General features: G+C 35.1%; 1 protein-coding gene across 4 annotated transcripts in view; it reads left to right on the top strand.

Annotated features, from left to right (window-relative positions):
- The window catches only part of LOC138695039 (protein phosphatase 1 regulatory subunit 21), a 39,682-nt gene extending 17,753 nt beyond the window's left edge, over nucleotides 1-21,929 (top strand). For all 4 annotated transcript variants that reach the window (XM_069819370.1, XM_069819367.1, XM_069819368.1 and 1 more), the window contains exons 9-17: nucleotides 911-1,047; nucleotides 5,298-5,390; nucleotides 8,125-8,252; nucleotides 8,906-9,055; nucleotides 11,357-11,542; nucleotides 11,625-11,741; nucleotides 17,181-17,327; nucleotides 17,667-17,900; nucleotides 20,929-21,929. In XM_069819370.1, the coding sequence (XP_069675471.1) occupies nucleotides 911-1,047; nucleotides 5,298-5,390; nucleotides 8,125-8,252; nucleotides 8,906-9,055; nucleotides 11,357-11,542; nucleotides 11,625-11,741; nucleotides 17,181-17,327; nucleotides 17,667-17,900; nucleotides 20,929-20,955 (1,219 nt within the window). In that variant the 3' untranslated portion in view covers nucleotides 20,956-21,929. The remainder of the gene's footprint in view (nucleotides 1-910; nucleotides 1,048-5,297; nucleotides 5,391-8,124; nucleotides 8,253-8,905; nucleotides 9,056-11,356; nucleotides 11,543-11,624; nucleotides 11,742-17,180; nucleotides 17,328-17,666; nucleotides 17,901-20,928) is intronic.
- Nucleotides 21,930-23,713: the final 1,784 nt, after the last annotated feature.

The following is a 23,713-nucleotide window of genomic DNA, read 5'->3' as shown; positions in this document are numbered from 1 at the left end:
TTACTTTAAAGTATAAAACCGTGTATACCTGAGAGGGGGTATACATATAAGGCTTATTTATATGTAATTAATAAGTAAAATGACTAAATACAAGCATACCTATTTATACAGAAAGTCCAAAAGTGGAAGGGGTCGTGGGCAGAGCTTTCTATATTGTGATTTACCCTCATAAAAAACATTTGAGCACAGAATCGTCATCAGAATGCTACCAAGTACCAAGTGCAACATTTTCGTTCTTAAAATTCAAATGCAGCTTTCGTAGGCTGTCGGGAGATAGCAGCACTTATTGTCAGAACGACAACTCTTATAACTTTAAAGCAAAATACAAGCTTCTTTATGTATTGAGCCGTTTGTGTGCATGTAGATTGAGAAAGTAATATGCGAAATATGCGACTGTTCGTTGCACAAGCCGAATGAATACATTTTTCATGCTTATTACTTTGGACAAATGTCTAGTTGAAACATATTTTCCCAGTGAATTTAGTTTCTTCTGCACTGACATTGGTGTCCATGTCAGGGAGTGCGACAAACCGTTCTCAATGAGGAAAGCAGTAGACAAAGCCTCTAATCCCCCTGTCCCCCGCATTAGCCGAACATCTCTATAAACTACCTTTCATAGGTTTTCAACATATTTGCAAACCAAGAGGCTTGAAGGCTCCTGCAGACGTACAAAACAAGACGCCAGCTGCAGATAGTCATGAATGAAATTGTAAAAAAAATATATATATTTTTTTAATAGTAACAAAGCCAGGAGATTAGGAACATTACTGGGGGGTGTACAAACCTGCAACCTCCTTGAGAAGCCGCCACTGCTTAACAGTATTATATTATTGTTCTCACGTATCTGTTTCCTTTCATACTTGGGCTACATCAATGCATTTAAAAATGTATTTGGATTTTAATGCCTCAGCTTTGAAGAGGAGAGTTCCCTGTCAAGCTGCACGGAGGCTCTTCGGCAGTGCAATGGAGAGGTGCTGCACCACATATTACAGCTCACGGCCCACTTCATCAAGCTGAACACATACGTGAAGCTTCTGGCTGTTCAGAGTGAGTACTCACTATTCATATCTATAAAATATGAGTCTGAAGTTGCATTTAGAATACTAATTCGAAATTATGAGTAGGATTTCATATACTTCTAATACATCGTTAAATCTAATGAATGACTGAAGTGCAAATAATCTAGCTCTTAATGTTGACTATATCAGTGCAGGGGTGTACACAAGGGTGTTACCGGGTTTGATCCCCCTCCTTGAACTTTGAAAAGAAAATTACATATATTTCAATATATTTGATTGTTTCCATGGATTTTCATGCTATGTAAAGTGTTTTTATCGTATACAAAATAACTGTTGAGTAAATATATCAAGGGTGTAGCATCTACATTACCAGTGTTGCTGCTGGCAACATACAAAAAATAGAAATTAAGTACCGGTATATGTTGTTGTTGTTTTCTAATGCCAGGCGTTTGACAATAAAGTCATTTGACCTCTTGCACTCCAATATTTTTGAAAGATATTATCATAACCAGCCACTGAAGCACAGATTTTGAGGTGTTCCGAATCCATTTCTTGGTTTGAGCCTAGATCATATATGTAACAGATAACTCATCGCTATGTTAAAATCGGCAGCACTTTGAAGAGAACAACCGCCAGGATCACCACCCGTCCGCCGTAAACGAACACGAGATGGCAGTACAGTCGCTAATACAATTCAAATGGGAATTATGACGTGACTCCTTATGTAACAACTAGATGGCAGCGTAGTAAACCTGACAAAAGTTGTTAACGTCAAAGCCTATAAGGCCGACCTATCTGTTACATATATGATCTAGGGTTTGAGTTGCACAATGGGCAGTTAGGGGACTGATATATTCCAATTCTATGCAGGTGTTTGGCCAGACAATCATGGCCTGTTGCCAATCTAAATGCAGCTACAGACGATTTTCGTGGTAAATCGGGAATTAACTGTGGATTTTGATGCAGGGAGTTCCATTTTTTCCCTTGGGATTGTGTTATCAAATTTTGTTTGTTGAAGTCTAAGTATGTAGATTTAATAAATCTCTTCACAGAGTAATACGTAGATTTAGTAACAGGTCTGTAAGTAGCAGTGCTGCCCTTCTTTGCTAAAGCATCTGCATTCTCGTTTCCCAGGATTCCACAATGGGATGGTATCCATTGGAATACAATTCTTTTATTGAGTGATATTAATTGAGAGAGCATTTTAGTTATTTCTGATGTTTGAGATGAAGGTGTGTGTTTAGAGACGATTGATAGAATAGCTGCTTTGGAGTCTGACAATATAACTGCATTCCTAAATTTATTGATGTGGCATAGAAGGTTCCTGAGACATTCACTTATTGCAATGATTTCACCATCAAAGCTTGTTGTTCCATATCCAAGAGATCTATAAAGTGAGAAGAGACAGCACGTAACACCTGCACCGGCACCTTGTTCTCTGGAGATCAAGGATCCGTCAGTGTATAAATGAAGCCAGTTTTGTGGAGGGTACCTAATATTAATTGTCTCTAAAGACAATTGTTTCAGTATTTCAGTGTTTACTTCTGATTTCAGTATTTCTTCAGTATAGTACCGGTATATTCCTTATTATATAAGTTCTTAATTTGTGTTTTCTATCAACAATCTAAATCCACCAGTTTCGTGTAACACATGTCAGAAACGATACGGTTGCTATCTAGCGCCGAAAAATTGAACTGATACTTACACAACACTTCAGTGTTTCCGATTTACGCCACATGTTGAGTGCAGCGCATCAACGGCAAACTCATCAAGGCTGAGTATCAGTGACCTTCAGTGCAATGGTGCGATTATTTGCCAGTTATACTGTACATAAAGACAAATGTATGTTAGTCTTCCTTCCCCTCCATTCCCCAAGTATGGCTTATAAATTTACTGGTAATGTGTTCTTGTATGATTGTGACTTTTTTTTTTTTTTTAACCTTGGGGATTTAGTGAAGTGAATTTTAATGGCAGGCAGAGTAACTATCTCATGCCCCCATGTTTTAAATTGCTACCAGTGCACTTCATTAGAACCAGGTACCCAGGATATTAGCCCTGTGAACTTACAATATATTTATTTTCCCCTATTATCATAATACAGGTTTTATCTAGGAAATTAGCAAGTTCTTTGTGATAGTAGAAGAGAAAGAGTGGGGGAAGGGAAGTGGTCCGTGGCCCATTTCTTTTAGGGCTCATCCCGACATTTGTCTTATTTCTCAAGGGAAACCACGGAAAAACCTAGAGCAGGATGAGATGTCGTGCTGACGACAAGCCAATTGGCTATAGTGGGGTCGGAATATGTTGAGGTGGGAGGTTTTGGTTCTAATCATTATTCAAAGTACAAATACATTAAAGGTACATAAAAATATTTACAATAAGAACAGTGTATCTATGCTGCCAATAACGTGATGACCCTGAAACAGAGAAATAACATTAGTGCATTAATAGACTTGTCTGTGTGTAGAGTCAAGTGGTTATTTAGTGCTCAAGTTGGTATTCGTCTTGTACGTTGTCGTTCCAAGCTAGAGGGTGGAGTACACTCTTAGGTCTTTTATGTTTATCTAATGCAGAGTTGTAATTTCCTAGTGAAGAAATTAGTGGGTTTGTGCTGCTGTACGACTTGGTGTACGTGCAGAAGGCTTGATTTGAAATATATTCTTGAATTGTCGAAATTTCTAGTTCTTCATGAATCAATCTAACAGGAGTTACTCTAGGAAGTCCTGTGATGAATCTTCAAATTTTGTTTTGGAAAACTTGTAATTTTTTACGGACTGTAATAGGTGCATGTCCCCAATTAGGACAAGCATATAGTATTACTGACCTAATTAATGTTTTATACAAAGTTAGAGCTGTGTGTATGTTTAGATGTCTACTTTTATTTAATATTGGATAAAGCTCCACCATTCTAGCATTGGCTAGTCTGAGTTTTTGTAGTATATGTTCGGAGAAATTGAGCCGTCTGTCTAGTGTTACTCCGAGATATTTTGCTGAAGTTTTCCACTCGATTTGTGATCCATTTATGGCTAATTTTGTGTGATTTATGCCCGGTCTATTGAATTTATTTCTCCTGCTAAATAATATGGCTTGTGTTTTTGATATATTTAATTTAATTCTCCATCTGAGGAGCCATGGGTTCAATGTCATGTAGGTGGCCTTGTAGCCTATTAATGGCAACAGTAGGCTTCCATGATGCCATGAGAAATGCCGAATCGTCTGCGTATAGCGCTAGAATGCTATTGTTGAAATTTTGATTAAAAGGTAGGTCATTAATATAAATTTGGAAAAGTATCGGTGATTGTGACTGTGTTATAGAGAGCCTTTTAAATCGTTCTTCAGGGTCACGTACATTTAGTGAAAAAAGTATTGAAACTTATAGTACATATAAAACATCATTAACAGAATTTGGAGTAATTTCAATGATCCTTGGATTTTTCACGGCAACATGAAGCTTTAGAATGCAGGTTTATCAAAACTTTAAATTTTGAGTTGTTTTCTTTATGAACTGCCACGTCGATATCATTCCTAAATTGAACTCTGCCTGTTATACATTAAGATATTTATCTTCCATTGACGATATAAACACCCGAGAAATGACATACTTTGCGTGCTTCATGCTATAATGAAATATGAGTTAATATTCTGAGATAACTCATCTGATGCTAAACATTTTCTTTACAAGAGAAAGCTATAAGGATAACTACAGATGTGCATAAAAAGATTTTCCAAAATTAAAAATATTGACCTTATTTTGTGAGTATCCATCTTTCCCTGGAGATGTCTTGTTTAAAACCAAGATACATTCAATATTGATCAAAACATTCATAACTTTAATACTAGACCCAAATTAGATCTTCATCTACCCTCTGTTAGTCTCAGTTGTTACAAAATCAGAGTTCACTCTTCATGTATTATAGTCTTCAATGCACTGTCTAATTATTTTAAAGCTTTGAAGGACAAAATGAAAAAGTTTACAACAGAATTAACGAAATTTCTGCATATTCATACCTCGTACTCAGCTGATGAATTGTTTATGGTTGTAAATTGAATTAATTTGCTTATTGTATAATTTTTTACTTGTTACACATCTCGAAGCAACAATGCTGGTGTAAGATCTATGGAATACAATAAATGAAATGAAATCGAGAGCACATCAACATATGTAGTACATAAAACATCGCGTTTACAGTTTGCTGACTGCCGTAACCCAATTTTTAATAAAACTTTTATCCATTTTTTCATATGTTGATGTTTTAGGAATAATCCGTTCTATTTGTACAGGTAAGCGTGCATGTCAGCATCCACCAGCCTCACAGAGAAGGTTTCTGCTGGAGTTAACTGAAGGCCTGAAAGCATTACATGAATGTATGAAAGGTGAGTCTGTCTACGAATTTTCAGTCTTGCATTAGTCTGTTCATGCTGAATTTATATCAACAATTGAATGTGCTGAAACTTTAAATAATAATAAAAATACATAATCACTTCGGAATTGCACCAAGCCCTTAATGTACGTTGTGTGAACAACAAGAAGTCTGTGACAAAAACCATCTGGTGCACTGTCCTGCTTTGTCAAAAAACACTGTAACTAGCAGATATTGGGAAGCCAGAAGTAAAATGATTCTATAACCTCTGTTTCTTATGTTCATGTCATTTGAATAAATAAATAATGAAATAATAATATGTAATAATAATAATAATAATAATAATAATAATAATAATAACAACAACAATAATAGCAATTGTAATGTTTCACGCTCTTTTCTTTGTTTCCCTTTTTTTTTAATTTAATACCTATGTTTACATATGTATAATAATTTTTTTGAGGATATACTGAGTCCGTAAGGGCTACCCTCAATGGGGGGCAGTTTAGTATTACTATTATTAATACTAATAATACTGGTAATGGTTTTATTTAACCTGGCAGAGTTAAGGCCATATTAGAGACTTCTCTAACATACTAGCAATAGTAATATCATGAACAGTTCTGAATTAGGTCTGTGTTGTTGCATAGAATACAATGTGAAGATCTAAATATGGATAGTTTATGGAAATGGGCTGTCAAACAATCATGTTCTACATGCAACCGAAAGAGGGCTACAGCTTCACTGCATGGGGGGGGGGGTCTAAAAATTTGACAGTTTTAATGCTATATTCTGCCATGATTTCCTGCACCGGCAAGTTGTAAGGGTTCTTGTAAATGGATTGTCATACTGTTTTTAATCAATCTCTTAGCTGAGTGGAAGGAAATTGTACGACTAATTGTATATTTTATTCTCATTGAAAAATGTTGAAATTTCGTTATTTCCACAGAATTTTCTGAAAATTAGGATTGTAGGAGATAGGAAGTGCATTCTATAACATCTACAATGTCCACTGTTGTGGAGTAACAATTAGTTTGCCTGACCATGAAACGAGCAGGCCCGGTTTCAAATCCTGCTTGAAACAAGTTACCAGTTTGGGTTTTATTTTGATGCTTATCAAGGCTTTTAATCTAGGCTCTGACACAGTTCATAGTTTAAGGAATTGTAAAAGCTAAAGAAGTCGCTGTCATTATACGTACATTTCAACAGTACAGTATGTGAAAAATCAATCAATTTTAGCTGCAACTCTGGAGGCAAATTTCCTGGATTTGCGGAATCCGGGTGACAGAAGAACTTTAATTTGTGTTGAATAATTTCCATTTAGCGTCTCTGTATATTGCATTTCTAAATAATGCAGTGTTTTCCACAGATTAAGGACAGTATGTCGCCTCCTTTTCTATACATCGCTGCTCTACTTAACATATGCATGGACAACCTTTGCACTGCTACCTCTCTTTTGGTGCATTCTTGTAGGGGAAGAAAATTAACCCCAGAGCAATCTGCCCAATGCATGCTTCAGCCTGTATGGGCCTGAATATGCACCGCTGGCCTAATACTTGAAAGGAAGGAGCAGAAGAAGAAGTTTATTTAAAATAATACACAACTCTACAATATCCTGATATATCAGATTGTCATTGATGTTTTCTTTAGGTTCATCAGCAGTATGGAAATCAATTACTAATAATTAGGAACTTAATGGGTAGTAAGAATAAAGCTTAAGTGCTTTCTCAAGGTACTTTTGAGTATGAGCACTTCCTGTACTCGTAACCACTAGAACATACTCATATTCGTAAGAATAAAGACATTCTACCTAACGCGAATATATACTTATCTCTACAGTCTTCTTGATCGTTTAAAAGTTAGTATGTACGCGTGTTATCTATCCTCTTTCACCACATTGCATCGTGATGCTCAGTTTTTTTATAGACTTTCACATGCTATCCGCATGCTGTAGTGGTTTGTGTTTTGCTTTTTATAAATAAATAAATGGACAGACAGACAGACATGAAAGAGAGAGTGAATCAGATAAGTGACGTTAATAAACAGGAAACAAGAAAATAGTACTGGGAAATCGTCATTACGGGATGTTGGATAGAGATTACAATCCATTTCTAGAATTCCAGTTATGCTAATTCCATTTTTTATTATGGAGAGTTATATATATAATTTAAAGTTACAAGTAATTGCATTTTGCAATTCAAATTTTACAAAATAAACTAATTGTTAATTATATTTAACAATACAATCTAACCTTATAATTTGATAGCCATTCATATTTTTATAGGTTATGTTTTTTATGAATAACAAATACGTGTTTAACCTTCTTCACATTCACTTTTGTGAAGCGTTAAAGGCTTCTGAAGTTCACGACTTTTTCTACATTTTTCCATGAGGTACTACAGCGTTCATAAATTCTGCCTTTTTTTTTATTTAACTTTAAACTGAACACAAATCAACAAATATTCAGAATTGAGCCTGCTACAAACTCAGAATAACATGAGAACGAACTTATGAATATGAGAATATACTAGCTTTTATTCTTATCAAGCATGAGTATATTCTGTACAAGATGGACACCTGAATATATTCTACTATGCTTCCATGTTATATGTAATCAAAAATGAGTAGATACTCAAATGTTTTTATTCTTACTAACAAGAGTATATACTAAAAAAAGTCCAGTATAAGCTTATACTATATACTCATGTTTATTCTTACCACGGAATATGTTTACTTTAATGTTTCAGATTTATTTCGGGCTTATAACCAAAAGAGCAAGTTGGAACATGAAATGGCTACTTCAACTGAACGACTCCAAACTACAGATGAATGTTTGGTGAAGTCCCTGGGAGCCATGGTTTCAGCGACAGGAAAGGTTAGCAGGACTTCCTCTTGTTGAAAAATCAGTTTACACTAAGACTAGAAGTTAAGACAATTTTGATATCTAGCTATTCATGTTTTCCATTACAAGAGCCAAAATTATAGTCTAAGATATACTGCAGTATACACCATATACTCTCCTTTTATTCTGTCTGTGTAGTGTATGTAAATTACAAATATTGAAAGCGAGTTTTACTCTTGTTAATTCTTTCGCAAATTTAGAACATCAGTAAGACTAAAACTGTCTCTTACACAGCAACACAACTTTATTTACATTATCATTGTCACATTAGGGGAAGTAACTGATATATGTGCTATATGCATCAACATTTGTTTGTACCCATTAGTTGTTATGAGTGTCACAACAATTGAAGAAAATCCAGTCACCTGGCAGTACGTTTGTGAGTGATTTCGGTAAAAATAAAATGACATATACACTGGTTTTGTTGAAATCAGGTCATTATGCATTTTCAATGGTATTTGTACATAGAACATTTCAAAATGATGAATATTAAATTTGACAAGTTTCGAACCCATTTCCTCTAATATTTTATATTTCGGTATGTAAGTCTGTTATCAATTTTTATTTTCTTAAAATCTTCTTAGAATGTCTTTATTATGACCATTGTAACAGATGACTTTTTTCAGTTGGCAACAATGCTGGCTGACAGTCGAGCAGAACTTTGCAAAGTGACGGGAGTGGCAGCCCTGTCAGCAGGGCCCATTGCAGGAAGCATGCATCCAGTAGTGTCTGGTTTCAAAAAGAGAGCAGCTCAGTATGTCACTTGTCTCGATCAGGTAGTAAACACTTATTTGTACACAGTGATGTTCTTTTTGCAAAGATACGCAGAAGATGCTCCTCTTCTTATTAAAAACTTTCTTTGTCATTGCTATCCTCCGTTTGACTTCCTGGCAGCAGTTCATGTTACTGCTTATAGTGCACCCCAAGTATTTGAAGCTGTCCACTTGCTCTACTGCCTCATTTCGAATTCTCACGTTTACCTCCTTTATTTTTCTTCTGATAACCATGGACTTTGTCTTGTTTGCATTTATTTTCATCCCATACTACTGACAGCTGTCAATTAGATCCAGTAGCATATCTCTTAGCATCATCTCCTCTTCTGCTAACAACACCATATCATCATCACGCACTTTATTCTTCCTCCTCCTACTATTACCCTTCCCATGTTCCGAAAACAGTTCTTCACTAAATCCTCCAAGTAGATGTTGAACAGGGTAGGTGATAAGGGCATCCTTGTCGTATTCCTCTCCCTATTCTACTTCCCTCAGGCATTTCTTCTCCTATCCTTTCAGCTCGTTGTTTCATATAAAGATTACTTATTGGAGACAATGGCTGATTAAGATTTCCCCATCTCTGATTGGGTCAAAACTCTGATAAAACTGATATTTAACCCTTGCGGTGAATTTCAGTGAAGTTCGGAGGGCCTAATTAGTCAAATTCACTCTCCTCACCTTCACTCTGGGGCCCCCTGTGGTCTTTTAAAATGCGAAAGGAAGATTGTTTGCAGAAAGCAACGGAAAGCTACTACTTTCTTTATCTTTCTCAAGAAAACTGTAAACCTAGCATGATGAGTCTTTCTACAGTAAAAAAATGTGGGTGATAAACAATATAATAGGCTAAGTGTTCGCGTAGGCTTCCGCGGCTGGTGTACATGGTGTGTGGATAAGCTTCAGGGCTTCTACCGCGTTGTCTTGGTGTTATTGGCTGACGTTTCGACCGCTGTGTTGTGGCCATCTTCAGAGCAGTTGTTGGATAAGGAAATAGTCTGCCAGTACTTATATATATAGTAGTCTCGATGCTCTGAAGATGGCCACAACACAGCAGTCGAAACGTCAGCCAATAACACCAAGACAACGCGGTAGAAGCCCTGAAGCTTATCCACACACAATATAATAGGCTACCTAATTTTGTTGTTGTTACAATCACCACCACCACCACCACCACCTCCTCCCCCCCCCCACCACCGCCGTTGCTGCAGACCACCTGGTCTAATATAGCCTATGTTTTGGATGATGATGATGATGATGATGATGATGATGAACAATGACATACGCAGAATTATGTCAATGGGGATGTCGTCATTAAATTTTTTTAGAACTTTTTGTTGTCGATATTTTAAATTTTGTCTTATTATTATTATTATTATTATTATTATTATTACTATTATTATTATTATCATTATTATTATTATTATTATTATTATTATTATTATTATTATTATTCTAGCTGTAGACATTTCAGTTCACCTTTGTGAAGTAATGGTTAGCATTAATATTTGAGGAGAAAAATTCGCTCCAGCGCCGGGGATCGAACCCGGATCCTTGGTTCTATGTACCAAGCTCTCTGACCACTGAGCTACGCCGAATTCAGTCCACAGCACCTGATCGGATCTTCCTCCTTCAATGTTTCCCTTTATGGCCTGACTCCAAGTTCGGCATATATGTTGACGTATATGTCCAATGTCAACTGCCATTATACTAGGAGCGCACTCAGTTGAGTGACTTGTTTGGCCGGGATTCCGCAGTTAAGTGCACAGTAATCTGTACAAATATATGCACTGCAGCTATGAGAATATTATACGTTTATTAATTTGTTCTACAGAATAATATCTGTAATATTGACAATATATATTTGAGGAGAAAAATTCGCTCTGGCGCCAGGGATTGGACCTGGGTCCTTGGTTCTATGTACCAAGCGCTCTGACCACTGAGCTACGCCGGAGCGAATTTTTCTCCTCAGATATTAATTGTCAATATTACAGATATTATTCTGTAGGACAAATTAATAAATGTATAATGGTTAGCATGCCTGATCCTGAAACCAGCGGGCCTGGGTTCAAATTCTGATTGGGACAAATTACTTGATTGAGGTTTTTTTCCGGGGTTTTCCCTCAACTCATTAAGAGCAAATGCTGGGTACCTTTTGGTGCTGGACCCTGGTCTTATTTCGCTGGCATTATCACCTTCATCTCTTTTAGATGCTAGATAACCATAGCTGTTCATAAAGTGTCGTAAAATAACCTGTTAAAAAAAAAGATCTTTCATCCTTGAGGCTCACTGTTATGCAATGTATTGCAGGAAGAATCTCCATCTGTTCCTTATGAAGAAGCGTTGCGTGATCATGAGGAAGTGAAGAGCAATGCACTGAGCTGTGACTCACTGAACGAGCAGCTTGTGAGTTGCAGACAGCGAGCCACGAAGCTGGAGCAGGACAAAGAACACTGGCGACTCGAGTACCAACTGCTGCAGCTGCGGCATTGCAAGGTGAGTTGACAGCCACTAGATGGAAGGAGCTCATCTGTGAGAAACGTTCTGGTGAAACCTGGTGTGCTTTTCTGTGTTACAGAGGGTGAAGGATTTGGAGGGTCAGATCCAGTCGCTGAGTGGCAGCACCACTCCTCACAGCGATGACTCACAGGCTGACAAAGTGACTCCCATGGATCCTGCAGTAGTTACGAATCTTGTAAGTTGGTTATGAAGAGCTTGATTAATTTATTATGTTATTGGGCCATTCCATGGTAACTCAGGTTACATGCAGTGAATTTTATTCTCAAAATATCAGTTTTTCTATAAGTAATTAAGTTCTGATATTTACAAGATATTTATAACATTTTTTATAACATTTCAGTGACTTTTCCAATTTTATAAGTTTTAAATTTATGTAATTACAGCGTAAATTTAATAATATAAATTAATTTTGTATGGTAACTCAGGTTACTATTTTCATGGAATGACCCTATTACACTTTTACTACGTCATACTATTTTTGACCAATAAAACTGTACGAAAGGATGTCTTTCAATCAATAATGGCTGCTTATCGCACAATTTTATCACTTTCCTAGCATTTGTTCATTTTTATCACTTCCGTAGCATTTGTTTTTGTTTGCCAACACTTCAGACTGAAAATTCTTTACGGTATTTATCAGTTTTTCTACAAGTAATTAAGTTCTGATATTTACAAGATTTTTATAACATTTCAATGACTTTTCCAATTTTACAAGTTTTAAATTTATGTAATTACAGCGTAAATTTAATAATATAAATTAATTTTGTATGGTAACTCAGGTTACTATTTTCATGGAATGACCCTATTACACTTTTACTACGTCATACTATTTTTGACCAATAAAACTGTACGAAAGGATGTCTTTCAATCAATAATGGCTGCTTATCGCACAATTTTATCACTTTCCTAGCATTTGTTCATTTTTATCACTTCCGTAGCATTTGTTTTTGTTTGCCAACACTTCAGACTGAAAATTCTTTACGGTATTTATCAGTTTTTCTACAAGTAATTAAGTTCTGATATTTACAAGATTTTTATAACATTTCAATGACTTTTCCAATTTTACAAGTTTTAAATTTATGTAATTACAGCGTAAATTTAATAATATAAATTAATTTTGTATGGTAACTCAGGTTACTATTTTCATGGAATGACCCTATTACACTTTTACTACGTCATACTATTTTTGACCAATAAAATTGTACGAAAGGACGTCTTTCAACCAATAATGGCTGCTTATCGCACAATTTTATCACTTTCCTAGCATTTATTTTTATCACTTCCCTAGCATTTGTTTTTATTTGCCAACACTTCAAACTGAAAATTCTTTACGGTATTATAAAACATGCTTTGCGATCGTCATTTATTTCCCGCATAGATAGTCAACTGAAAATGGCGGCTTCGTTCAGACGTTTTGGTGAAGGTAACATTAATGAAATAGAATTTTAATAAGTCAATTAATATCTATTTTATTGTATTAAAGTACTTTATTTCTTCTAATCATTATATACTTTCTCCTGTGAGGGTGGCAATGAACCTCTGCGTTCCTTAAAAGCCATAAGTAAGTAAGGTGGTTATATCACCTACACACAACCCCCAAACTGTTCGGAGCACCACACCTGCCATTGGTTAGTGGGACCATATTACCTAGCTGGGAGGATTGTCTGATAATTCCACCATCCTTATCCTCTCCTCACCACTTAGGGGACATTTATGCATGCCATGGCAGGTCAGCATATTGAAATGGCATTTCCTCCATTTTTGATGGAACAGTTATACCACTGAGACTTAGTCCCCAAAACCTCATTTGTTAAAAACAGGTTGCACCATGGGAAGGTGAGGATGGGGTTTAAGTTGGAGAGGTTATGGAAAGCACTTTACTACTCCTTGCAACCCATAACATAGTTGTGTACCTTAGTGAAAATAGCACTAAGAACAAAACTTATAACCAGGGAATGGAGTTTTAAGTGCTAGAAAACTTTAAAATATTTATTTTTTATGTATTAAAAATAGAAAATTACTTATTAAAAATTTAAAAATATTCTTATTCTTTGTTAAATAATAAAAATAATTTTTAATGTAAAGTAAGCAGATCATCTAGCCAAGGTGGCCACGAATTCGGGAACGGAACACACGTACTCTAAACAACCCCTCTCTTACGTTAAAATGGAAATGAAGGTTAATATGTTAAATGACTGGAATGCAATGTGGTTAAATAGTTCAAATGGCCAAATCACAAAATTACTATATTTTCCCACAGTTAAAGATAGACTAAGAATTATGCAAAGAATTATGAACCATCATACATATCCACGCAATTTATGACTGGACACGGAAAATTTAATTCATATTTCGAACGTTTCAAAATTGACAACCCAAACGGCTCTTCATGTTCCTGTGAACACCCCACACAAACAGTCGACCACCTGCTATTCGAGTGTCCGCTAAGAGAACGCAAGAGAAACCGGCTAGAAACCCATCTTAGCATGTGCGATACAACTTTCTTACCACCATTAACAAAAGTTTTTCTGAAGCAATGTTGCTTAAAGGAATTTCACAGATTTATTACAGATGTATTTAAGATCTTGTAGAAGAATAGTAATTGGTAACAGTGTCCTATAATAATAATAATAATAATAATAATAATAATAATGTTTTATTTTCGCTGGCAGAGTTAAGGCCATAAGGCCTTCTCTTCCACTCAACCAGCCTTAATCAATACAATATATAAATTTAAATTACAAATATTTTCACTACACTTAAAAGGTTCTCCAGCAATAATCTTCACTACACATTTATTTAAATTTAGATAAATCTATAAGGTAAAGTAGTAACTTAATTTATGAGCTAATTTAATTCAATGAATTATAATTAATTTAATATTTGAGATAGCTAGTAAAATGATGAAAATTAATTTAATATAAGCTTACTAGGACTATGTTACAGGGAGAATATATATATTTCTATTTCAATAATGAGAATATTAATGTAATTGGCATTAGAGGTTTTGTAAATCTATTTAGAGAAATTAAAGATAATAATAATAAGAATGGACAGATGTTAGTTTCATTATAAGTAACAAATATTAATCAGCAATTCATCTGTTAAGTAAGAATTTATGTAATTTTGACCTAAATGAAGCAATTGTCCAACAACCCCTTATATCACTCGGAAGCGAGTTCCAATTTCTAGCAACGGAAACTGTATAGGATGAAGAATATAAAGATGTCTTGTGGTAGGGTATAATGAGTAAATTGTTATAATGAGATCTTGTACTTAGCTGATGATATGCGGATAAATTTAGAAAACGAGAAGCCAAATATATTGGGGTAGCGGTGCGCAGAATTTGAAATAAGAGAACAAGAGAATGCAGGGCTCGTCGATCGCTTAGCCTTAGCCAAGACAGAGTTTGGAAAGACGGGGAAACATGATCATAGTTACGAATATTACAAATATAACAGACGCACGCATTATGCACACGTTGTAGCCTGCTGCTCAAATTTGCATTTAGGTTACTTAATATAATATCGCAGTAGTCAAAGTGTGGCATCACGAGTGTTTGTACAAGGATTAATTTTAATTTATCAGGAAGAAAGTGCTTCAGTCGCTTTAATGAGTGAATAATGGAAAATATTTTTTTGGAAGTGTGATTCACTTGTTCATTCCATTCCAGGTGACAATCCATATAAATACCAAGGTTCTTCACAGTCGTACTGTATGGAATAGTAGTATTATTTACAATTATCGGTGGCAAATTTTGTTTGTCACACTTCGATCTTTGATGTTCTATTAAGATTGCCTGCGATTTACTTGCATTTAAATTAAGTCCGTGCGTTTTCGACCATATGGATATAGAATTCAAGTCATCATTAACTTTAGTTATGGCGTCATTTATGTAGTTAGGTCGAGTATGCAGATAGATTTGTATGTCGTCAGCATAAATATGGTTTCGGCAGGATGTTAGATTAGAAGAAATATCATTAATATAAATAGAAAATAGTAAAGGTCCTAGGACAGAGCCTTGTGGTACGCCAGTCTTCGTGGTAAGCCAAGTGGAATAACGATTATTAATAGACACGCACTGTTGGCGTTCACGAAGATAGGAGTCCATCCACGCTAACGCATTATCCTATTTATTCTTCTTGGAGCCAAATTTGTAACTTTTAAAAGTGTGGTTACTATGTTGAAGTGTATGTGTTGTAACGGATGCTTGATTTGTTATGTATGTGAGTCATAGTTATGGGATGCTTGATGTCGTCGCAATGTCGTAATTATAGTTTGTGTTTGTGTGACCATTGTGTATTAATTTATGATGTATGGTACAGAAAGCTGCATATTTGTGTTATAGAAGTGTTACGTATGTGTGTTGTTAATGTTTTTGTATGTCTCAAATTGATGCCTGATGTTTATTTTGCAATCGCAATGCCTAATTTATGGATTGTTTATGTTTTGTTTACATCGCGTATCTTTATGCTTATCTTTTTTGTGTAAAACTATAGCCCTAACTTACATATGTAAAATAGGGCTAACCCCATTGGAGATACAATAACAATAATGTAAAGTAAAAACTATTACCAGTCATGATGAGACATGGATGAGTGAAAATACTTCATTGTTGCAGAGGACAGTGGGGACTTTCTCCAAGTTTTCCATCACAAATCGATGTCACTTATCACTGGAACAATGCATAGCTGGAGGAGGAAGACAGTATTGCCTATTTTAGCAAATGCTGTGTGACTTCAAATCTCTGATCTGCTGTTATACATTTCCCAATTTTTGACAGTATAGGACTTTCCCTTCATTTGTAAATATTTCTTTAAACTCAGCAACATATGCGTGCAAACGAAAACTATAATTTGACTTTACTTTTAACATCAGCACTCATTTTTCGTAGATACCATCTCAACTAATGAACACAACATGAGTGACTGAAAAAATTCCACATGTGTCCCACATGATGCAACAGGACATTCACAGTACCCACATACCAAAGTAGCCATGTGCACTCAAGGTCACCACGAATGTGGTGCAACAGACAGAGAACTCACACACTCATACATTACGAAATGCATCCACATTGTATTTACTTTAATTTATGTATTTGAAATGAATTTTTTAAATTTAATTTTCAGGATTTAAAAATATATATTTACATAAAAGTTGTAAAAAATGTGATTTTATAAGAAATAACATTTCATATTATTATAAACTTACGGCTTATTTTTTCGAATTTCAGTCATTTATTTACAAGCAGAAAAAATATTTATTTTTCTAAAAATCCGTTATCTGTTTATAACTGTACTACACTTATATTTGGAAAATATCTGATTGAGTAAACAAGTGACGAAAGAAAATATATTAGAGAGAAAATGTCCCTTCAATCTACAGTGGAGAGTATTAAAAACTCTGTAATTTTAGCGGTAAATAACTTTTCAATCAGTTTTAACAATCACATAAGAATTTATATTTCAGTAAAATTAAAAAATGGCGATAATTGCACTCGTATAGACTACTCATATGGAAGGTAGCAATTTAAGTAGATTTCTCAATTTCTTGCAGATTTAAAGTCAATGAACTTCTTAATCACACGTTGAAACATTCACTCTGCTTACAGCTTGGTCGACTGGAGACTCCATTTACATTGTCAGCAGAAATGGAGACTCGTGAACTAGAAATAAAGAATTACCTGACAGGTCGCATCAATGAGCTGGTGGCGACTTCCCAGTGTGCAGAGACTAGAGCTGGAACCCTCTCAGCAGAGGTAAGAAAATACGATTACTATGTCAATTTAGGTTCATAGACAAAAGTAATGCCCATTGTGGTTACAATCCCATGAAAGTGACTTCATTTTTTAAGAAAAATTCGTTTTACAGTTTCAAGATTTCGGTGTTCTTGTAGGGTCCCATTCATCCCGTTTTTTCTGGAGCAGCCCTGTTTTTTTGGTACAATGTCCCAGTGTCCCTAATTTCTTCTAATGTCCTAATTTTATTCGAAAAGTGAAACTTGATGTTGATAGTTCATTTTTCTGTACAGTTTGTTTAATGAAGGAATCAGAGTTGTAGCTGATTAGTAAATTGACACTTAAATTTTTTGTGTTTAGTGTCAGGTATTGCAAAATCGGCTAGAGCTGTGTCTTCAGAACAAAACACAGGCAGAGAACAGCTTGCAGCAGATGCAGGACATCGCTGCCAAGTTACAGGAGGACCTTCAAACCACCACACACAACTACGAGACCCAGTTGAGCATCATGTCGGAGCACCTGGCCAACATGAATGAGAAACTGACGGTACAGCGAGACGAGATCGACCAGCTCAAGTACCAGCTGACTAACAAAGTAAGTGTGCCACAATTATCACCTATCAAAGACTAAACTGATCCCTCTTCAGTTCTCCATCTTTTCATATTACATCCAGGATCTCATCTTCTGTTTTATTGGTAATTCAGATTGGTTCACAATTTCACAACACATTATCACATATGATCAGAGTCGGGTGAGAGATTTTATTTGAGACACTGTCTTAGTACAGTATTTTGGTGCAAAATAAACGAGTTTGTCTTTTCAATGATAGTTCAAGAAAGTAAACTTCAAGCAGGAATATTATTAACAATACAGCAGAACCCCGATTATCCGTCACCCTATTAACCGATTGGTGTATTATTCGTCTGTCTTTCTCTTGCTTTTTTTCTGCAGAAATATATTAAGTACTGTACATTGTATTAGCACGTTAATTTTTCTATATAATGTTATTACAAGCCTTTTTCCTTACAAAGTATGGTCTACTGTTCGAATTGTCGTACTGTATAACTTCTATATAAAATGTCTTGTACGGGTGTCAAAAAGTAAAAAACAGTGTAAACAATGGAGTGGTTTGGGGAATGAGAAACTGTGGCTCACCTCGCATCAGAATACGAGATTGAAGTGTATAAAGTATGTAAATCTACAACACGAGACCTCCATTATTAATATATTTCCAGAGACAATCATTACAAGGTGTTTTGTTGGCCCTTATAGCCCATCGTTGACAACAAGAGTTAAATTAGTGAACTTCTCAGCCACTATCTAGCGTGTTAAATAGAAGATTATGGACGAAATTACGAAAATGTAAATATTATTCACTAAATTTACGAAAATCTTTTATGGTATGGATTATCTGATTTTTTCAATTAACCGTTCAATCCACCCCATTCATTACCACGGATAATAGAGGTTCTACTGTATGTTAAAGGAACGAAATTATTGCAAATAAAACATGTAAGAAACCAAGTTGTATTGTATTGTATTTATTTACATTCCATGGTATTTATACATCACTTCACAGCTAGAATATGGAATATGTAAAAAAAAAAATCTTAATAGTACTATGAAGTCTAATTATAGTGACAGTCTAGTTGAAATGTATATTGAAGAGTTTCTACTAGTACAACACAAAGGTTTAGTATCAATACTTAATACAAGACCAAAATATTCATGAAGCGTTGTTGAATGTCATAAATTCACCTACAGAATAGAAGGCGTGAGAAATTAGGTACTTTTTTAATTTGGTCCTTAATAGTCGTATGTTTTGAGTTTGATTTTTTATGTCCATAGGAAGGTTATTAAAAATTTTTATTGCCATATAACGCACTTCTTTTCGATAACACGATAGACTTGCTGATGGAGTATGAAAGTAATTTTTTGACGCTTATTTATGCTGTGAACTGTTGAATAGTTACAAAGTTTCCACGATTACATACAAGGAAGTTTATTAATGAAAAAATATTCTGACAAGCCATGGGCATTATTTGTAGTTTTTTGAAAATGGTCCTACATGATTTCCTAGATTTGGGACCTATTATTATTCTAATTCAGAGGCGTATGCAAGACAGGGTTACTGGGTTTGAAACTCCCCTTGAACTTAAAAAAAAAAAAAAAATACATATTTATATTTGGGTATTTTTTATCCATAATCGTTTTCCCTTATCTAATTTTTCACCGTCAGAGTAACAAAATCTACATTGACATAAAGCTTAATACTCCTACCTCTGAATTAATATAATCTCTGTGCTTGGTGCTGTGGCACTTTCGAGTTATAACAATGCTAGCTTTATTATAGAGAGACCTACAACCTAGTACCGACCTGGTAACAAAATGAAGCCGACACAGTATGAAATTTAACTTGTTGCTTGTTAAAAATTGGATAGCTGTGAAAAAATTACGTTTCGAAGATTTTATAAGAATGTTAATAAAAACACCATATTATGTTAGTTTTGTTACATTTTAATAATAATTTGTTGGTTGAGAACCAGTCACATATTTTGAGGACAATTGCCTCTGTTGAAGATTGGAATGTGTTGGAGTTATTGGCTGTTTATTTTAGTTTTCTTTCTACAAAATTTATGTAAACATTTAATATTGTAAAATTCATGTAGGAGAGTATACTGAGTCCTTCTGGGCTACCTCCAATGGGAGGCAGTTATTATTATTATTATTATTATTATTATTATTATTATTATTATTATTATTATTATTATTATTATTATCATCTTACGTATTCCAACAAAAGATATGAGAGCCCACAAACTTTTCTATATTAGAAATTCGAAATTTCTTTCACCAGTCTCCAGATGCATTAAAATTGCCAACATGCATGGCTGCGAATTCGATCCCTTCAATGTATAGACTTAGTTTGCTCTTGGCAACGATTTATCATTTATGTATTCTTTTAGGTATAATACTCAATTATCATTGTCTCATAATATTCTTAGTTATGTATTTTAAAGTCGTCCATTATTTATCCATTCATCGTCATTATTGTAATTAATTGTAATTGTATTTATGTGTAATAATTATTTTTGTATTATTTTTTTGTTATATTTGTGCTGAACTGTAATTGGCCACTGGCTGTTGTACAGCACATTAAATATAAATAAATAAAAAATAAATAAATAAATAAAATAAATAAAAATTATTATTATTATTATTATTATTATATTACTTATGTCACCTGCAAATAATAATATGGGACGACCTACATTTTTTGTTAAGGGGACAAGATCATTTATGAACACTAGGAAAAGTAGGGGACCTAATAGTGATCCTTGAGGAATTCCATTATTAATAGATGTTGGATTGGTGCATAAATTCGTAGCGTTTTTCTGTACTTTCATTCATCTGCTGTCCATGTTTCCATAGCAACCAAGTATTTAATTATGCTACGAACTTATGCACAAATCCAATAGTTAATGTGTCGTACTTATGGTACAGACTTCTTTTTAAATACATACTTAAAGTATTATATTGTGAGGAACTTCTTCCTGCTTCATTTTGTCCTTCGATAATTGATGAATGTTATGTAATACTCAGTGGTATTGTTTTGTTTCAGTCTACCCGGAAGGGTAAGCAGAAATAGAGCCTACAGCAAGAAAACTGCGTCAAAACAACTCAGGTAAACAAGTAACCACTGCAGACATTCCAGGGTGCGGTGAATGGGTCCACAAGAAACAGTTGAATTTTAAATTATATTTCAAAATTGTGGCTATGCAAAGGACTTGGGAAGAGTGGTGATTGTTGCTAACGCCAAATGTGCAATACTGTTATGCTTGGGAGGGTTATGCGAAGCCAAGGGGATAAAAAAAACTTGAGTCCATTTATTCTTCATTGAATAAGTTATCTGGACCTAGTGTCTCGTTGGATCGTATGTCTGCTACTTGTGTAGTTACTACAATGAAATCACTAATTGCTGCATTTCTAGACATTACTATGTATGTTGGCACATAGCTACACCATATATCATTGGTGAAAAATGCGACATTATTTCAGAAATTCTAAATAATTCGCTATTATTGCGAAACTGAAATTTGCACATCCTTCAAATGGGTTGTAAGCGATATCATGGTAGAGTAGATGCCATGAGTAATCATAATATTCTCTTCATAGATTTTTCGTGAAATCTGTTAACAGAAATCAGATACACATACCAAGAAGGAAGGACGAAGCTTTTACTATTTACTATTACTGTATCTTCGAGGTTAGTTCATACAGACATTTTGCAATGCACTCAATAGCGAATTTTATGTAATATATGTTCAAAAAAAGGTAATGAAAAGTGGATTGATTCTGTCTACATCATTATATAATGAGCGTCTACTTTGCTTCATTTGAAATGAAATTAGATGAAGCTAATTAAGATTAATTTTCTGGCACAAATCTGGTTTTGTGAAATGATTATACTATCCTTGTGTCATAATTGTGTATATCTTGCAGAACTTCTGACACTAGTAATATACACCAAGTGTGGCACTTATGTCCACTGCAGATTCATCTAACCCAGGGGTGCCCAAACTTTTTATTTGGAAGGCCAGTAACTACAAGGATGATAATCACGTCCCACATGTTATGCCAAAGATAATTCCTCGATACACAAATTTCATTTTCATAAAATCTACAAATTTTGTAATGAATTGTTCTTCAATTCCCTCAGTATCTTCCACAAAGAATAACTTTTGAAAGATGTTTCAAAATATTGGATTTGTTGTTGTTGTTGTCTAGTGCCTTGCATCTGGCAATGAAGCCATTAGCAGTCGTGCTTTCCAATACTTGTGAACTGTAGTTTCTTCTGATCTTAATGCTTCACAGGTCTTCAAGTGATCTTCATTCATTTCTGCTGGATCGTTACACAGGACACATATTGGTGAAGCTGAGATGCCTATTCTGTAGAGATGACTTGCTAGACAGTCATGATTTGTCAATAGTCTGAAGGCTGCAACTGCTGTTTTCCTTGGTCTCTGGGGGATTATATCTGGGTTGGAAAGTAGTGTAATCCACTTTTTGGCTTTCATGTAACTGTTTTCTTAACGGGCACCTTTTACAATGTGGCAGTTACATCACCCGACATAAACCCCCATTATGCAAGGGGGACCGCACCTGTCGGTCAACGGGTCCTTCGGACCTAGCCGGGAGGACTAAATAGATGTTATTTAGATCCACCGACCTTTCCCTCATGTGCCGCTGAGGGACGCTGTTGTGCTGTGATAGGCCAGCACATATGTAAATGGCATCTCCTCCATTTTAGATGAAACAGTTACACCGCTGTGACTCGGTCTCCAGATCCTCATCTGTTAAAAGCAGGGTGTACCACGGGCAGGTTGAGGTTGGGAATTGGGTAGGAGAGGCTATAGGAGGCGCATCACTACCCCTTACATCCTATATTGGATTTGTAGATCATTGACTGTAGGAAAATTCCCCTCAATTTTTCACAGAAATTTCTCTCTTCATCATGATCATAACCATTTTACCTAAGGGTCTGTTACGATCTCTATCCAGCGCTTTTTAGGTCTTCCCAAGTTTCTTCGGCATCTTGGAGTATAGCATACGATCAATTTTGACAAGCGGTTGGAGGGCATCCTGGCAACATGTTCTTTTCAGTTCAGTCTGTATTGTTCTATGTACTGGGTAATTGAATTTACTTCTAATTTTTTAAGAATGTCCTCATTTCTTTTATGGTCAAGGAGAGAGTAAGCAACACTTCTTCTTATAAATCGCATTTCGGCTGTTGTAAGTCTCCTTTCGTCAGCCTTTTTGATGGTTCAGGCTTCGCTTCCATATGTGAGAACTGGTCGAGCAAGAGTTTCATATACCGTGAGTCTAGTGTGTGTCAGTGGACTTGAGAAGGCTTAAGAATCTGATTGATTACACCTAGGATTTTGGCGAATTTGGAAATTTTAATTTTCTTATCATCTTCGTCAGCAAATGAGAGACTGTAACCAACGTAATTGAATGAATTAACGCATTCTATTAAAACATTATTTATACAAATTTTACTTTGAATTGGTTCTGTGCCAAAAAATGCAATTACTTTCGTTTTCTGTGTTGAGATTGTCATATCAAATTTGGAAGCAATATTTTCTAAGTTATGTAGGGCACGTTGGAGTTTGGATTCTGTTCTTGCAATAATAATCCGGTCGTCTGCAAATAAACTTTATCTCTTGAATAACTTAAACTTACCTGAAATGATTTCATTGTATTGCAAGCATAATTGATTATCTTTGCCTTATAGTACATTGTTAAAATCATTCAGATGTTTGTTAAATCAACGAGAAATTCTAAGCAGGATAACCAGTCAGAGTCACTTTACCCCCCCCCAAGAAATTAGCGGATTCCTTCTGGTA

Source organism: Periplaneta americana, chromosome 2 (assembly GCF_040183065.1).
Source record: "Periplaneta americana isolate PAMFEO1 chromosome 2, P.americana_PAMFEO1_priV1, whole genome shotgun sequence".
Lineage (NCBI taxonomy): Eukaryota > Metazoa > Arthropoda > Insecta > Blattodea > Blattidae > Periplaneta > Periplaneta americana.
Note: the sequence above shows the minus strand (reverse complement) of the source record. Positions and strands in the feature narration are given on the sequence as shown.